The sequence below is a fragment of the Glycine max genome, chromosome 17 (genome assembly GCF_000004515.6).
Source record: "Glycine max cultivar Williams 82 chromosome 17, Glycine_max_v4.0, whole genome shotgun sequence".
Taxonomy (NCBI): domain Eukaryota; kingdom Viridiplantae; phylum Streptophyta; class Magnoliopsida; order Fabales; family Fabaceae; genus Glycine; species Glycine max.
Window position 1 is genome coordinate 37,499,650 of NC_038253.2, and position 15,525 is coordinate 37,515,174.

Genomic DNA, 15,525 nt, shown 5'->3' on the forward strand with positions numbered 1-15,525 from the left:
AGTCAACATATTAAAATCCATTCAATTTTAACTACCCAACACTTTAAAAACCATTCAATTTTAACTACCAGTCCAATTTTTAGAGTTCTAGAAATACCCTTCAATGAAGCCAATAAAAAAGCAGATGGCTTGGTTAGTGGGTCCAAGATAAATGCCGAAATTTCTTAAGAGTTAAGAAGGAAACATGAGTGTGGGACCCACACGTTTGTCTTAGGCCATGGCAACAACTACCTACCCCATAAGTCTGCACCAATCCACGCAATGCAATAGCACTTCCCACTTTCCCCCCACTAAGTTTTGTGTCAATTTATTAACCCTTTCTCTTCTTCTTTCATTTCATTTATGTGTGTATATCTATATAGTCCCTTCTTTATAAACAACAAAAATAAGTCTCCAATTAAAAGCAATCCAACCCCCCACAAACCGCATTTCAGTTCAAGGCTTCAAATTGCGTGCACCTTAATTTCAAGGTACGTTTTCTCTTTTTCCTTCATTTGACTTCGTCTTTAATGCACAATCTCTTTTCAGTTTGGGGATGTCAAACATGTACATAGACATTATCTATCTCATATTGCTACACTATATAATATGAAATTTTGAATCATATGATTAAATGGGTGGCGCTGAATTTGACTTGAACAATTTATTATTACTTATATTGATAATCTCCTTGTGCTATATAATAATGTCATCAGCACCATCATCATTCATATCATAATAGTCAGAATCAGAATCAAAATCCTAGTGTGATCTTTTTTTGGGTGCTGCAATTGTGCTGCAATTTCAATTTCAACCACTTGGGTTGATAGCATGATGATGATTCGATTTCCATTGGTGGTGGGTCTTGTGTTGATGATTTGTGCCATGAGATGCAGAATGGCCAAAGCAGCAGAACAAAGTCCTGATTCTGGGAATGTGTACACGCTAGCTTCAGTGAGGGAGGATTTGGTTAGGCAAGAGGATACCATCATTTATGGTCTCATTGAGAGAGCCAAGTTCCCTAGCAATCCTCACACCTATGATGAAGAGTATGCTCAAATCCAGGGTTTTTGTGGCTCATTGGTAGAATTTGTTGTTAAGAATACAGAGGCCATTCAAGCTAAGGTACTGTCTGTTATTAATTTACCCTATTCTTTGCTTGTTTTGATTTCTTGTCTTGTTTTGTGTTGGGATGTCAGATTGTCATTATAATGGTGTTGTGACATTGAATGTGCATCTGAATGGATGGCATGTGCTTTGCTTTCAATGAATTTGGCAGATTCTTAAGATAGTAGGTGTGCAAATGGATGTTAAAAGAATGTCATTAAAATATGCTTGGTGATAAGTTTTATAGGAACCAACAACCTTGCATCATACAGTGGATTGAATACTCAACTTAGCACACCAACATTCTCCAACAAAGCATTGCAGTTAATTACATTATCACTTTTGGGACAAGGGGGTTTAGTTCAGTTGGTTGAGCGGGCGCATGAGGTGCTGTAAATCCCCTGATACTTGTCTTTGATTCCTAAGGATTAAAAAAAAGAAAAGATTATCAATTTTGGGGTCCTAATTTTAATTTGCTATTTTTTTCTCCTTCCTTGAAAGAAAGAGGAGGATGGAGGGATAAGTTGATTTTCTATGTCAAATTGTCAATGCAAAATCCACAATCAGTTCTGACTCTTATCTTTGGTGCTGAATATGATGGGCATCTTTGATGATGTGATGATGCACTTGTACTGCTCTTTTTAACAAAATGGAACCTTTCTAGAGTTTTTTCAAGGTCTAGTTCATAATTTTTTGCTTCTGTTATTACCATCATAAGTGTACTGAATCTCTGATAGTTACCATGAGTGATTCTTATTTGTTGTGTATTCTGTTATTTGCATTTGAAAGAATGTTAAGCCTAAAATAATACGGTAAATTACAGGCTGGAAGATACAAAAACCCTGAAGAAAACGCCTTCTTCCCAGAAAATTTACCACCATCAATTGTGCCATCTTACTCCTTCAAACAGGTAATTCACTAATGTGGTACTGGTGCCATTTTCCAATTTCCATAGTTCATGAAACTTAGAAGATAAAAGGATTTCTCTATTAACTTAACTCCTTCTTCAGTTTTTGCATCCTGGAGCTGCTTCAATTAACATTAACAAGTCCATCTGGAAAATGTATTTCCAAGAGTTACTTCCATTGGTTGCTACTTCGGGGGATGATGGAAACTATGCACAAACTGCAGCTAATGATCTTTCATTATTGCAGGTAAGATATTCTCTGGATGTTCTTTTACGAGTATGTCCATGGATGAATTTATGTATAGCAATCTTACAGTTTAACTTTGGTCGACTATAATTTTGTGAATGTATTTTAGTCTGTGTTTGGATAAATTTTTCATTAAGTATTTATACGAGAAGAAAATGAAAAATAAAATGAATCAAACTTCTTTCTCCAGTTGTTTGATAACACATTTGTTATTGGTGGACAGAAGCTACAAAGAGTAGCTTCTGCGTCTTTTGCTGCGATGGATGTTAAAACAGGAAGATATATGAGTTAGAAAGGCATACGCAAACACACAATTATACACCAATCAGTTTTTGGAGAAATTAGATGAAAGACCTTCTATAAAAGTTATTATATATACACAAGTTGATTTTAACTTAGAATTACTTATAGGCAAGTTTATCCAAACAGGGCCTTAGTCCAACTCAAGATTTTGCTAGTCTCCTAAACTAGTATTGATCCTGACTGATCATTCTATAAAATATTTGCAGGCCATCTCTAGAAGGATTCACTATGGAAAGTTTGTAGCTGAGGTGAAATTCAGGGATGCTCCTCAAGACTACGAGCCTTTAATTCGAGCTAAGGTATATTTATTGGTGTAGATCGCTAAGTGTTGGCATGGCTCATTTAGTTCCATGACTTCTATCATATGGTCACTTCATAAGTGTTATATTACATACAATCTTTTTGTTTTTCATGCTGCTTTGGTTTTTATTTAAAATATACACCCTTGGTTTTTGCAGGATAAAGAAGGATTGATGAAATTGTTGACATTTACAAGCGTTGAAGAGACGGTGAGGAAGAGGGTTGAAAAGAAGGCCGCAGTGTTTGGGCAGGAAGTGAGTCTTGACAATGAGGACGATGATGAGGAAAACCATAAGTTTGATCCATCAGTGGCTTCTAGCTTGTACAAAAATTGGGTGATACCCTTTACCAAGGAGGTTCAGGTTGAGTACCTATTGCGGCGTCTAGACTGAAGGCATTATAATGCAGTTAGAAATTTACAAGAATGGAAGTGAATATGATGTTGTTGTTCAAATGATTAAGCTCTTAAGTGATCCTTTATTGCCAACTTCATGGAGCTGTTGATTAAAAAATATTAAATTGTAGCTTTAGATTGTTACTTTTATTTTCATCGGCTTTATTAGAAGAAAAAAAAAGGATTAGATCATGAACTTCAATATGTGTCGTGAGAAAACACATTTTCGAACTAGAATCTCAGCCCTTTTCCTGGCCTAGTTTATCAAGGGATTAGATTCCTTTCCCATGATGGGAAACATGCCTTGTTCTCCCATGCTAGCCAAATCCTCAAATCTAAGCCTTTGATAGTGGTTTCACTTGGTGTCTTCTTAATAAAAAAATTATCTCTAACTATTGGTTAATATCACCACCATTATATAAAAAAAAAAAAAAAATCACACGCACACACACATAAGAATTTAAGAAAAAAACATTAATTATTAGATCTTCAATAAAATTGTGACTTTTTTTAAAAGCCTGTGTAATTTTTTGAAGTGGTCATAACTTCAGTACAATTTTATACCCACACGTTTGAGTAATAAAACCAAACATCTTTTTCCCTCAATTTTGGCGGAAATCATTCTGCATAATTGGACTGCCCACTCTTTAACTTTTGGCTATTATTGACTTGCATCCTAACTCTATGATGAATTGCCTTTTCCTCACATTCATCTGATACTCTTACTTCTCTCTTGAACGTGTAAATACGTCAAACACTATTAATCGCTAATGAATTTTGACAAACATAACTTCTGCAATAATGTCATCCATGATGCTTTTACTCTATCTATCATTTAATGCTCTTTCCTCTCTATGATAATGTAATGAGATCGTTCATTTGATAAAGACAACTTATCCATAATGAGAATCAAAGACGACTTATGCTTATCACGATGCACAACATCTTGAGCCGAGGAGCGCCAAGAAGCACATGCATTGTTTACCAAAAACAAAAGTATAATTATTAGAGGAAATGGAAAAGGTGTGAACATTTTTTTAGAAAATACACTATGTAACTACTCAAGTATGACTACAATTTACAAAGCCCTTAGCAGTTAGCACTGCTGCAGCCCAACAATTGTGTTCAGATTATTTTACCCCTTTTTGCATCCCAATAAACATGATGTATATAGTCTTATTCTTATAGGAATTTTTATTATTGTTATCTATAAAAGATCACAGTACCAAGAGGCACTAAACATATGTTGTGCCTCACTCAAACGCCTTTGAATGATGAATCTTGATTGCAATGATTTAATGTAATGGAGATCTGTTTGAAATAGTATACCAAAAAACAAATTTGTTGTGGGAAAAAAATGATTTTAAGACAACTATTCCTTGTTTTTCCAGGGGCATTTTATAAAGGACAAGAACTCAGCATGTGTTGTATTCTACAAACAGATTTTTAATGTTAACATGTGTTGTATTCTACAAATAACATAATCAGACAACATAAAAGCACGAAAAATAAGATATAAAAATAGGCATCACTGCAGCACGTCTATTAGAAAAGCATCTCATGCCAATGTGAGCAATCAAAGCATAAACAATGAAAGAAGCAGATATGGTCCTTTCACTTATATTTATGGGGCCAACATTAGACTACACACATTCAAGAACAAAGATAATTCCGAACATTGGAAAGTTCATTCGGTAATCCGACAGATAGTCAGACAGGAACCGTTGGTGGTGGAAGTTTTGTCAAAGGCAGGTGAATGCGATAGTTCATGGATTGTGCCATCTTCCAACTGCATCAACGCCTCTTTACACGGAATTTATTTTTTTAATCAAAATCTACAGTAGATAAATAAATTGTTATTTGACTTGCAAAAAGATGTAAAAATAAATTAATTGTATTTAATTTTATGAACATGCTTAGAAACCACCTACGCGATATATAAAAATTCTTCCTCCTATTGACTCCTTGTACTCTAGGGATGGCTAACGAATTGACATTGTGATGAGTGAGAAAATTGGATGATCTACATTTTCATGAAAGACTGATAATTCAATCACCTCTCCCCACCAGAAATACAAGTTGTGTGACTTCTACATTTTTATGCCAATGCAACAAACATATTTTAAAAACTTCCAATGAAGTTTGAGAAAAAGATTAGAACTTAGTTGTCTTACCCTTTCTAAGAGGTATGCTGGTTTCACATGTAAGGTTCTCGCAAAGCTGTTGGCAGCACTAATTCAGATTGAACTTCACTTAAAGGAGAGAAATAGTATTCAACCATGTCCTCTGATATATCTTTTAATCTAGGTGGGTCCCACTGCAATTTTGGAAATAAAATGCTTCAGGTAACTCCTAACAAAAAAATGGTGTTAACTGGATTCATAAATGTACAGATTCTTGGACAAAATAGATATGCCTTTGGTGCAAAATCTCTATCAACCATTCGTGCCCGAACACCCTGCATAAAGAATAAGTCAAGTAAAATAATAAAAATAAATTGAAGTTATTTTACTGAAAAGATACAGAAATATCATTACCTCAAAGAAATCAGAGGAGACATGCTTTGAAATACCACGTAGGGACATGCGATACTCACGTACAAGACATTTATCAAGTGTTTCAAATCTACCTTCACGTATCTAGATTAAGTAGAATAGGTTAATGCAGACGGCGAGCACCTTCAAAGGGAAATAAATAAACATGCAAGGGAAATGTAAACTCACAGATTGTAAAGTAACTTTCAAACTCAACGGGGAGGCTTCTCTTATTCTCCTTAGAGTAGTCGAGTACCATTCGTCATTAGACTCAGCAGCCTCTTTCTCCTGACAGAATAACATTTTATTTTGAAAAGAAAAGGCAAACTATCAAAATGCAGTGTAATTAGGCACCAGATGATAGAAAACATTAACAATATTCATCACTTGTTTTTTCTAACAAAATCTGAAATGTTCAGTTAACTGCCTACTTTTGTGCCTATATTGTTTTATTTTTATTTTGGATAAGGAGGCCCATTAGTATTACTTTCTAAAGAAGTTCGAAGGGGGTTCCTTGTACAAAAATGCCTATTTTCAGTTTTTTTGGTGGCAGAGAGGGGGAAGATGAAAACACATATACCATGGATTGTGGATCAAGATATCATCAATATTGAGATGTCATTTTTTAACAAAACCCAAAATGCTTAGTAATTGGCTTGGTGTTCTCAGTAACTCCCTCAACTGGAGACAGAAACATAGCAATTAACCTAATTCTTCTATTTTGGATGATACTATGATGAATTCAGGTGGCCAAAGACTTGGCTACCGAAAAGTTATGACACTCAGTAGGAAGAACCTAAAGAAGTCACAACTTCTATAGATGATACAAGCTTTAATATTTGATAATTTACCAATAATTTTGAATACGGTTCTACATACAAAATGCCTACTTTCACGAAATTTTACTTGCTGACAAAAAAAGACACAGACAAAAAGAATAACAGGTAGGCAGTAGTTAGTCAATGAATTTCACAAAATCAAGTAATTGTAGACTTGTAGTTCATTGCGGATCAGGATCAAAATGTTTTTTTTATTTATTTATATTTAACTCCATCCAGAGTCTGGACTCACCAAAGATCATGTACAGATTTAATACAATGCTTACCAAAGCTTCAATAATTTCCTCCACAGTTTCGTGACTGAAACATCTATCAATAGTATCAATCCTGCATCAGGAAAAAAAAACTCAAGCAGCAAATTAGGGCAATCAGACTGACTAACATGTCTGAAGAAATTGGTTCAGATTAAAATGTTTAGAATTCTGGGTTCATTATTATTATTATTAGTAGTAGTAGTAGTAGTATAGTACCTAGATTCCTTTCTATTTTCTAGATTCATATATCACTCATTTCTGTACATATGCATTGTAATATTAAGTATAAATAAGATACCAGTTCAGTGCATTGTTCCCTAGAGAACCCCTCTACTATATATTACCCGTTGTGTTGTCAGTTGTACATGTTTTGTTAATGATAATGATCTTTGTCCAGGTCACGGTATGATGTCTGCCCGAGCCCATGCTATTAAGTGTGCCTTCTTGGGCTACTCTCATTTTAAAAAGAGGTATTGTTGTCACTCTTATCATACTCATTGGTTCATTGGTTCTATACCTCTTTGTAACATTTGGTTTCCTTGGTTCCTTATTTCTTTAATTCCCTAGAGCCAACTTATATTTGTAAGTTTTTATTTATTTTGAATAAGAGGAATACATTTCAGATTATTCTCCCTTTTTTTCAACTCTTCAACACCTCCACGACTCACTTGATCACTTCAAGCATTCACCTATCTTCAAATGAATAGGAAAATAAAATAAAGACTAGCAAGAACTAACAGATAAGGATAGAATATAGAAAGACAAGTGAGACCCAAGAGTGAGAAGGAAAGGCAAGAGAAAAGGGAGAAAGTTAGAATACTTCAGAAAGTTTAGGCATAGATAGTTATAACTTATAAAAATAAAAACTTAATTAATACATTTATTAATGGATAGAATCATCAGAATATCATAACATGATAACAATGACATAGACATAAAATTAGTAACTAATGGTAATTATTATGTTGATAATAAATTAATTTTAAGGTGGCAAAAAACTCAATAAAATATTTTTAATAACATTTATCATTTAATAACTTAAATTAACAATTGGTTAATCTATTAAAGGTATAGAATGTCATGTTATTTAGGGGTCTTAAGAGTTTGGGGCTTTAGGTGATTGTCTAACTGCCTTACATAGCCCTAATGCAAGGTGGAAGCAGAAGGACAAGGAGACAACATTTCCAAACAAGCATAAAGTAATCCACACAAAACCAACAAGATAATAGTGACCAGACAAGCATCCATTAAATTGCTTAACGAAACAATATCTCATTTCTTCTTAGCATACCAGCAGTAAATAGTGAAACCATCTATTAGCACATCGGGAAGTACAAAGCTAATAATTGATAAAGTTATATTTGTCCCCAATAAAAGAAACAAATTCATCAAAGTGGCCTTATGTTGTTGAGGTATTTTTTGCCATTGAAAACTTTAAAGATAACCTCATGTCACCAGCTGAATAATCAAAATAACCAAAAAAAGATTAAAAATTCATCATACATATTTTAAGAAGAAATATAACCACTATCCAGTGTTTATTCACTCTGTTGCAATTTATTTTTTCAGAATATTAATTGTTTCAGTTCCATCACAGTAACAAATTAGTAATACAATCTAGAGATCCTGGTAATGATTAATGAATGCCCAAAGGATACAGACTAAGATAGCATTAAATACACCCTATTAAATTCTTTTGATTACTTAAAAAGCTAGCTTTAAATGACTTCTATGTTTCTTATATAATAAATGATTTTTTTCGACAAAAAATTCTACATTTATTTATTTAAGGGCATTAGTTAGCATTTGCCCAAAATTTAAGATAGTAGATTTTAGCAGTTATTTGAAGATATGTTTCTGGACACATAGGCCAAGACTCAGCTATAGTCAAACAAATCCATGATCCCCACCCCCAAAAATAAACAAATTACACTTGAGATCATACACCAAAAAAGAAACAAGGACATGCACATGCTGTTGTAACACTACCTGTGAAGGACACTGCTCCTATCTGGATAAACAAGATCACCATACTGTGCGAGGGATGACTCCACAACAGAAGGTTCGTCTGTGATTAGTTTACCAAGACGTTCTTCAAGCAAAGAGAGCCTCTGTCAGGAGAAGCCAAATAGTGTCAGTGAAGGAAAAGTAGGCCAGAAAGACAGAACAAAGAGGCACAAGAACAAAGCGAAAACATACTGCATTTAGTGAATAATGAGTAGCAAGGCGGCAGGCAATCATTTCAACACCATTAAGCTTATCTCCTGTAAGGGCCAAGTATTCCCCTGTATAACATAATATAAAATAAATAAATTTCTGCGGATCATTTTCTGGTTTACTACAAAGACTATTAGAAGTTTAAAACAATAGTTAAATCATGAATATTCCACTGCTCTGGGAAGTAAATGGTTGTATAAATATTCAGTAGAAAATGTTTTTTGTAAAGGCCCAAAGATCAATACAGAGCTATGCAGGGGGTTGGGTTTCTGAGGGTAATAGAATCTCAACTCGATGCACTCTAGAGAAGATTTGATTCTCATATATAAAATATTTGCAACAAAAAAATCAGTTAGCTTTGATAAGAAAAATAGTGTGATCAATAGCCTAAAACAGTAAAAATAATATCAGAAATAAAGAATATTAAAACAATAATATTTTTTCCATAACACAGATAAGTACATGTGCCGTATCAAATACTCTTCCTTATGAAAAATAATAGGTGTGCATAGTCATCTAAAATAAGAATAATATATTTTATCATGAAACTTGAACTCTTCCTCAAAATATAATATTTTAGTATTGGTAATATTATATAAATATAAATTCAAAACAAAAGGAATCAATTTAGGGCACTGATTCTGTATCCCATGGATACTAATCAGGGCAGTTCTTCAGCAATAAAATTTATCACTTCATCCAATAATCCAATTTCTGGACCATTTATAAACCAAAGGACGTTGATAGCAAAATCCTTTTTAGGAATTAAAAGTTTGGCAACTGTTTTCAAGAAACGAATCGGGCTCTTTAGATAAAAATTAAAATTATCTTCTTCAGTAAATATTTTCTACAAATATTGCTCTTCAACTTTGTGTAGTTTTCTTATTGAGGATTAGATCGTGATTTCTGTTCCAAGTTTTTTAAAAAAATGAAACCTTTTTAATACATTTAAAATAATTAGACCTTTCAGTAAAAAGAGTATCAAAGGTGTTGTGCAGGACAAGTCCAGCTTTTAAGTAGCATGCAAAATGTATATTACCTAAGTAGCCAGGTAGACGAGACAAAACATAAGAAGCTCCTGCATCTGGGTGGAAACCTATTTGAGCTTCTGGGTGAGAAAAAACCTGCAAAGTTTAAACAGAAAAGGTTTAGTTGCCTGTGTTTATTGCACGTAGAAAACAATTTATTGAGTGAAGAAGCATAAATAATAAATTCAATGAGCTTAAGAACAAATCACATACAGTTTTATCAGTTACCACACGGAACATTCCTGGTAGAGAAATTCCAGATCCACATCCCATTGTTATTCCATCCAAAATGGCAACCTGCATAAATGCCCATAAAATCTTCATACAGGTCCTGAATGAAGAATCTCTCAAAGTTCAGAAAAACACAAAAAAGTCATCAAATACAGAAGAGAGCTATTGTAACTCATTATGCTGCGATAATATTCATAAATTACAGTATGTTACTCTATTCACATAAATAGTGTGTGTATGAGAAACTTACTGGCCTAATCATCTGGCTAGTTGCTTTAAATACTACACAAATGGGTTTTAAGTATTTAAGGTTTCATCTTATTTTAAATTTGCATAAAGAAATTTTCAACTTTGACTCTTATTATATCTTCTCTTTTTCATACTCTCTTATTTTCAAAAAATAGAAGATTTCATTTGTGCCATTGCTATAGAAGATTACTCTTGTCTATGCAGGTACCATCAATCTAATGAAAAAATCTTTCCAGGTGGAAACAGATCTCTTTTACATCATTCTATTTCCTTCCTGAATATAGGGTAAATTAATTTGTTTATCTCTACATCTACAATATTTGGAAATTTTCAATAGGTCTCTGCATTTTAAAAGTTTGTAATTTGGTAAAGGAAGGCTGGTTCAGTAAGCTTCACAAATGAATCAAGGGACTCAGGGAGAGACTGACAGGAATGGCAAGAAATGTGCAGGAAGAAAATTGTTGATCGTGCGATGTGTAAGAGCTGAGAACAGAAAGCGTTAGACCCTGGTTTCACCACTTCAAGTGGCAGGAAAGGTGTAAGAGAGGACGTGAGAGTGCTGAGATCTAAAAGTAAAATCCTAACCATGCAAGAGACCAGCACAGATCAATGTCATTTTGCTCTAAAATGGCTACGGAAGTGGACTCGCCAACTTGGCTTTGAATGATTGCACCTGAGTTTACCTGAGTTCACCAATACACTATTCCACAACAGATTCAACTCAATTTATAGGTGCCAACTTGTAAACTCATAACTTGACGAGTTTACGAGTTAAAACTGGAATTTAACAGCCATGCTTAGCAGGACCATTATTGTTCTACTGGAAAGTGAAGAACATAAGTAAAATTAATTATGTTAGGTATATATCAATTCTCCAACCCAAAGTACTCAATATCTCAAATAAAACACTTAGCAATGATTCAATACTTACATGTGGTTTAAGATATGTCCCTTGAAGATATACAAATGAATATAATGTTTTGAAAAACTGTTCAGCTTCGTCAGTATTTCCTGCTCATTGTAAACATAAAAATGCCATCACTCACAAATGTAAAATGGGACTTCGATGAAGAAGCAACTGAAAAATAAAATTGAACAAAACTAATTACAGATCATGATCCTAACATGACTGCCATAATCTGCTACCCTTATGATCATAATTCATTACTATAACTCCATTAAGAGTATCTTACAGTAATATTTTTAGGGTCCAATCAATAAAAGAACAATAACCTCCCATCACCACCTTGCAGTGGGATTCAGTCGGAATGTGATTCAGGAATCCAATGTTGACTTTATACTTTTGTTTTTCAATAAACAGCAAGTTTATCAAAACGGAAATTAATAACAGAAAGGAGGATGAGAAACACTCCAAGCAGTAAGTGAAAATGAAAAGACTCAAGATACAGAGGGCATTAGCATAGAAGTGTGATCCCTCTGCATCATCTAACAAAACACACACACACAGAGGTAGAGCATGTTGATATTAAAGGAAAATAACATCCTGACTTAGATGAAGTCGAGAAGTAACAAGCAATCCCTAATATTATTTCACACAAGGAATTGGCAGATAAATATAAAAACAGACATTGCACCTCCACTCCCAAAAAATAACCAACTCAATTTAGACTTTAGAAAGCCATTAAAGCTCTGTTTGGATAGGCTTGTCAATAAGCACTTATAGGAGAAAAAAATAAGAGAAAAACGAATTAAGCTTCTCCTATAAGCTCAACTTAGCTTATGCATAAGGTAATTTGTAGAAACTTTCTCATTTTAACTTCTTCAAAAAAGTGCATATTTGGATTAAAGTTGGGATAGCTCAAAAGTACTTTTTCTCTGGAAGCAACAAATCTTTCATTCTCAATTCATGCATTGGAACGCGCAATTTTGTATTGAAATTTGCAAAAGTACTTTTGCAACTTTGAACCAAGCATAGGTTGATTTTAACTTGTGCAAAAGCTGATTTTAGCTTCTGCGAGAAGTTTAATTCATTTTTCCTTCTTATTTTCTTCCCCAATAAGTGTTTATGAAGAAGTTTAGAAGCTGACACATACAAATTAAAAACAGAACACACATGTCAGTAAAATTATGGTCTGTAAAAGACAATAAAAGTTACAAACAGTACTGAGATAAATCACTCGAAACTTATTTGCTTAAAGTTGATGTTGTATCCACTTGAAGGATTGAAATTAACATGAAAATGTAATTATTAATATTAAAATACAACTCACCTTCATTGAGTGAGTGATACAGCCTAACAACATCTGCACCAGAACAGAAAGCTCTGCCACTACCCTTCAAAACATTCAAGATTGCAATTTGCAACTTATACCCAACACAATGACCAATATTTATAAGCATAATAAAAAAACATAAAACTACAATATATTAAAAAGAAACTAAATTAAGTATACATAATAAAATTAATAATATCACTAGGTCGCTTAGTTCAATAGCAACTTATTGCTTATAAAAAAAATGGCAACTCATTGGCGTGAAAACGACTGTGATACCTTCATCAAAACAAAGCCAATATCAGAGTTTTCTTCCCAGGAATCATACAGCCTCTTCAACCGAGCAACCTAAGAAATGAAAACGACTTGGCGTTTACTTCACCTCCGAGGAACGAACGAACTCAATGCGAAATGGAAAAAAAGGAGGAACGGCACCATACCATTGAAGCATTGAGCGAGTTCAGCGAAGACGGCCTGTTGAGAATAGCTGCTCGTGATTTCGCTCTTCCTTCGACTAAAATCTGGAATCAAACAACGACGTCGGAAATTGAAAACTATAATTCAATAAAATAAAAAAAAAAAGCGCACGCGAGAAATGTGACCTGTTCCTGAGAATCGTCGTCGTGGTGCTTTGCGTAATTCGGTTGAGCGGAGAAAGCTCGACGGTGAGAACAGAGAGTGCGAAGTGAGGACCTAGTTTGTTGAGGTAGCAGAGCTTTGAATCTCTGCATCTTTGGTTCTAGTTCTTTTCGCGGTTTTTGCGTGCAGAGAAGGTGTTTGATGTTTGTACTCTGTAGTGTTACTCTGAGTCAGAAATGAAGCTCGAGCGATGAAATTGAAGAACGTCTTTCCCTCGGGAACTAACTTTTGGGTCCGAGTGATTTTTAAAGGCCCACAAATATGACCCGAATTTGGGCTTATGCTTTGTGCATCCAGTGGCAAAAATGTCCTTTACTTCAAATTTCAAAAAACACTCCCTCTCACTCTCTTCCTCGCCACACCGCTCAGTCATATTCTCCATCCTCTGTGCCCCTTCTGTAATTTCAAGCTTCCGTGTCTCCTCTGTGTGATAGTAATTTGTTGAACAATAAAATAGTGATTTGTTAGAAATAAAAATCAAAATTATAATTACATTTTGGTCATTAATTTAAGTTTACTAAAATTAGTGTTGTCAACTCTATATATTTGAAAAATGAATTTGTATATGCATTTATGAATATATTAAAGTAATAAAAAAATTATTTAAAAAATAATAAATATTTTATTTATAAATTATTAAATAGTAATTTATTGAAGTATTGTTCGAACACTTACATAAATTATTATGACTACTTTAATGTGCAAATTATGGTTAGAATCATAGGTTTGGGTCGAACTTTAGTCAGGATTATAAGAAGAATCTTAGGAAGAGAAGTAAGTCATGATGCGGATGAAGCCCCCAGCAACGAAGGCCCACAACATCTGCATGTAGGCAAGGGAAAGCTACACCTATTGCTGAGGATGTTTAGCATGTGGATCATGCAGATGACAAGGTCCATGAATAGCCTAAAGAAGTAGTTGTTAATGATGTAGTTATTGATGCCGAGGGTTTTCTAGGCGAGCCCCACAACACATTAGTTTTGATTAACTATGTTTATCATGTGGTAGCAACTGTTTTGAGAGGTATTTATATTTTTAAATAAATATTTTTTTAAGTATTTGTTATTATTGTTGAAATGATTTAAATTATGATTTTCAGGAACGTCCTGAGCTGAAGTTATCCTCACATGAAAGGAATATTAAGAAATTTGGCAGGCCTACTCCAGAGATTCAAGGCTTAGTGGCTACCACATGATTAAGTCATTTGATCACATGTTCCTTGGACACTAGTGATTGGGGACTTATATCAACTTTTGCGGAGAGGTGCATAAGGAAACTTGTAGTTTCCATCTTCTTGTAGGAGAGGTGACTATCACTCTCGATAATGTGGCATTGTTGTTACATCTTCCCATTACAGGGGCCTTCCACAACTTTGAGGTTCTTCATGTGGACAAAGTTGTCTGCTTGTTAGTTGAATTGCTTGAAGTTAGTTCAGAAGAAGCAAAAGTTGAGACAATACAATGCCATGAGACATACGTACAACTATCCTGGCTATGAGACATTTATCGTAGCAAATGTGACGCAACACAGTGGATTGTAGTAGCTCGAGCATATCTCTTGCATTTGGTAGGTTGTAAACTTTTTGCTAACAAGAGTGTCACACACGTGCATGCGATATTCTTGGATGCATTTTTGTGGCCTCACCCAAATTAGAAGCTACGCATGGGGAGTTGTTGCACTAGTCCATATGTATGAGAATTTGAATGATGGATCAAAGAGTAGTGCCAGACAACTTGTAGGATATATCACACTATTACAGGTATTTATAATTTATTTTTTAGTTTTGTAGTTTATATTGAGAATTGTTTTAATTTTTTTGTTTTTAAAATACGTGTAGTGTTGGATCTATGAGCATTTTCCTTATGTTTCTTCTTCTATTGCTGCCAAAGATTATCATGAAAGCAAATCACATGCCTGCCGTTGGAAGTCTGGGAAGACATTACCAATGTCAACATATCGTAAGTGTTTGGATAGATTGGCGTCTGATGTTGTGTGCTGGATTCCATGTGATGATCACTGTGTATTCAGAGAGTTTGAGCTTATCTCTTCATTTTCCACACATA

At 34.2% G+C, this 15,525-nt stretch overlaps 2 protein-coding genes across 5 annotated transcripts; one reads left to right on the forward strand and one right to left on the reverse strand.

The window, feature by feature from the left end:
• Positions 1-263: 263 nt before the first annotated feature.
• On the forward strand, positions 264-3,424 carry LOC100808361 (chorismate mutase, chloroplastic-like). Of its 2 annotated transcripts, none has more exons than XM_006600146.4 (6): positions 264-470; positions 696-1,104; positions 1,910-1,996; positions 2,097-2,240; positions 2,750-2,842; positions 3,002-3,424. In XM_006600146.4, exons 2-6 carry the CDS (start codon positions 811-813, stop codon positions 3,233-3,235), a joined length of 852 nt encoding a protein of 283 aa, XP_006600209.1. In that variant the 5' UTR covers positions 264-470; positions 696-810; the 3' UTR covers positions 3,236-3,424.
• Positions 3,425-4,746: 1,322 nt separating this feature from the next.
• Positions 4,747-13,802, reverse strand: LOC100808892 (enoyl-CoA hydratase-like). 3 transcript variants are annotated; one of them, XR_418936.4, is made up of 16 exons: positions 13,426-13,802; positions 13,264-13,344; positions 13,103-13,171; positions 12,821-12,884; positions 11,521-11,600; positions 10,323-10,406; positions 10,121-10,205; positions 9,064-9,149; positions 8,854-8,975; positions 6,877-6,937; positions 5,961-6,059; positions 5,775-5,876; positions 5,654-5,695; positions 5,412-5,554; positions 5,169-5,260; positions 4,747-5,072 (listed from the first exon to the last, which is right to left on the reverse strand). XR_418936.4 is itself a non-coding variant. In NM_001255714.3 (15 exons), the coding sequence occupies exons 1-14, from the start codon at positions 13,552-13,554 to the stop codon at positions 5,435-5,437; spliced, it is 1,224 nt and encodes a 407-aa protein (NP_001242643.2). In that variant the 5' UTR covers positions 13,555-13,684; the 3' UTR covers positions 4,749-5,072; positions 5,412-5,434. The 3 variants fall into 3 exon arrangements, 1 of the variants encoding a protein (NP_001242643.2); XR_001385592.3 differs by having other exon boundaries at positions 5,169-5,327; NM_001255714.3 differs by lacking the exon at positions 5,169-5,260 and having other exon boundaries at positions 4,749-5,072; positions 13,426-13,684.
• Positions 13,803-15,525: the final 1,723 nt, after the last annotated feature.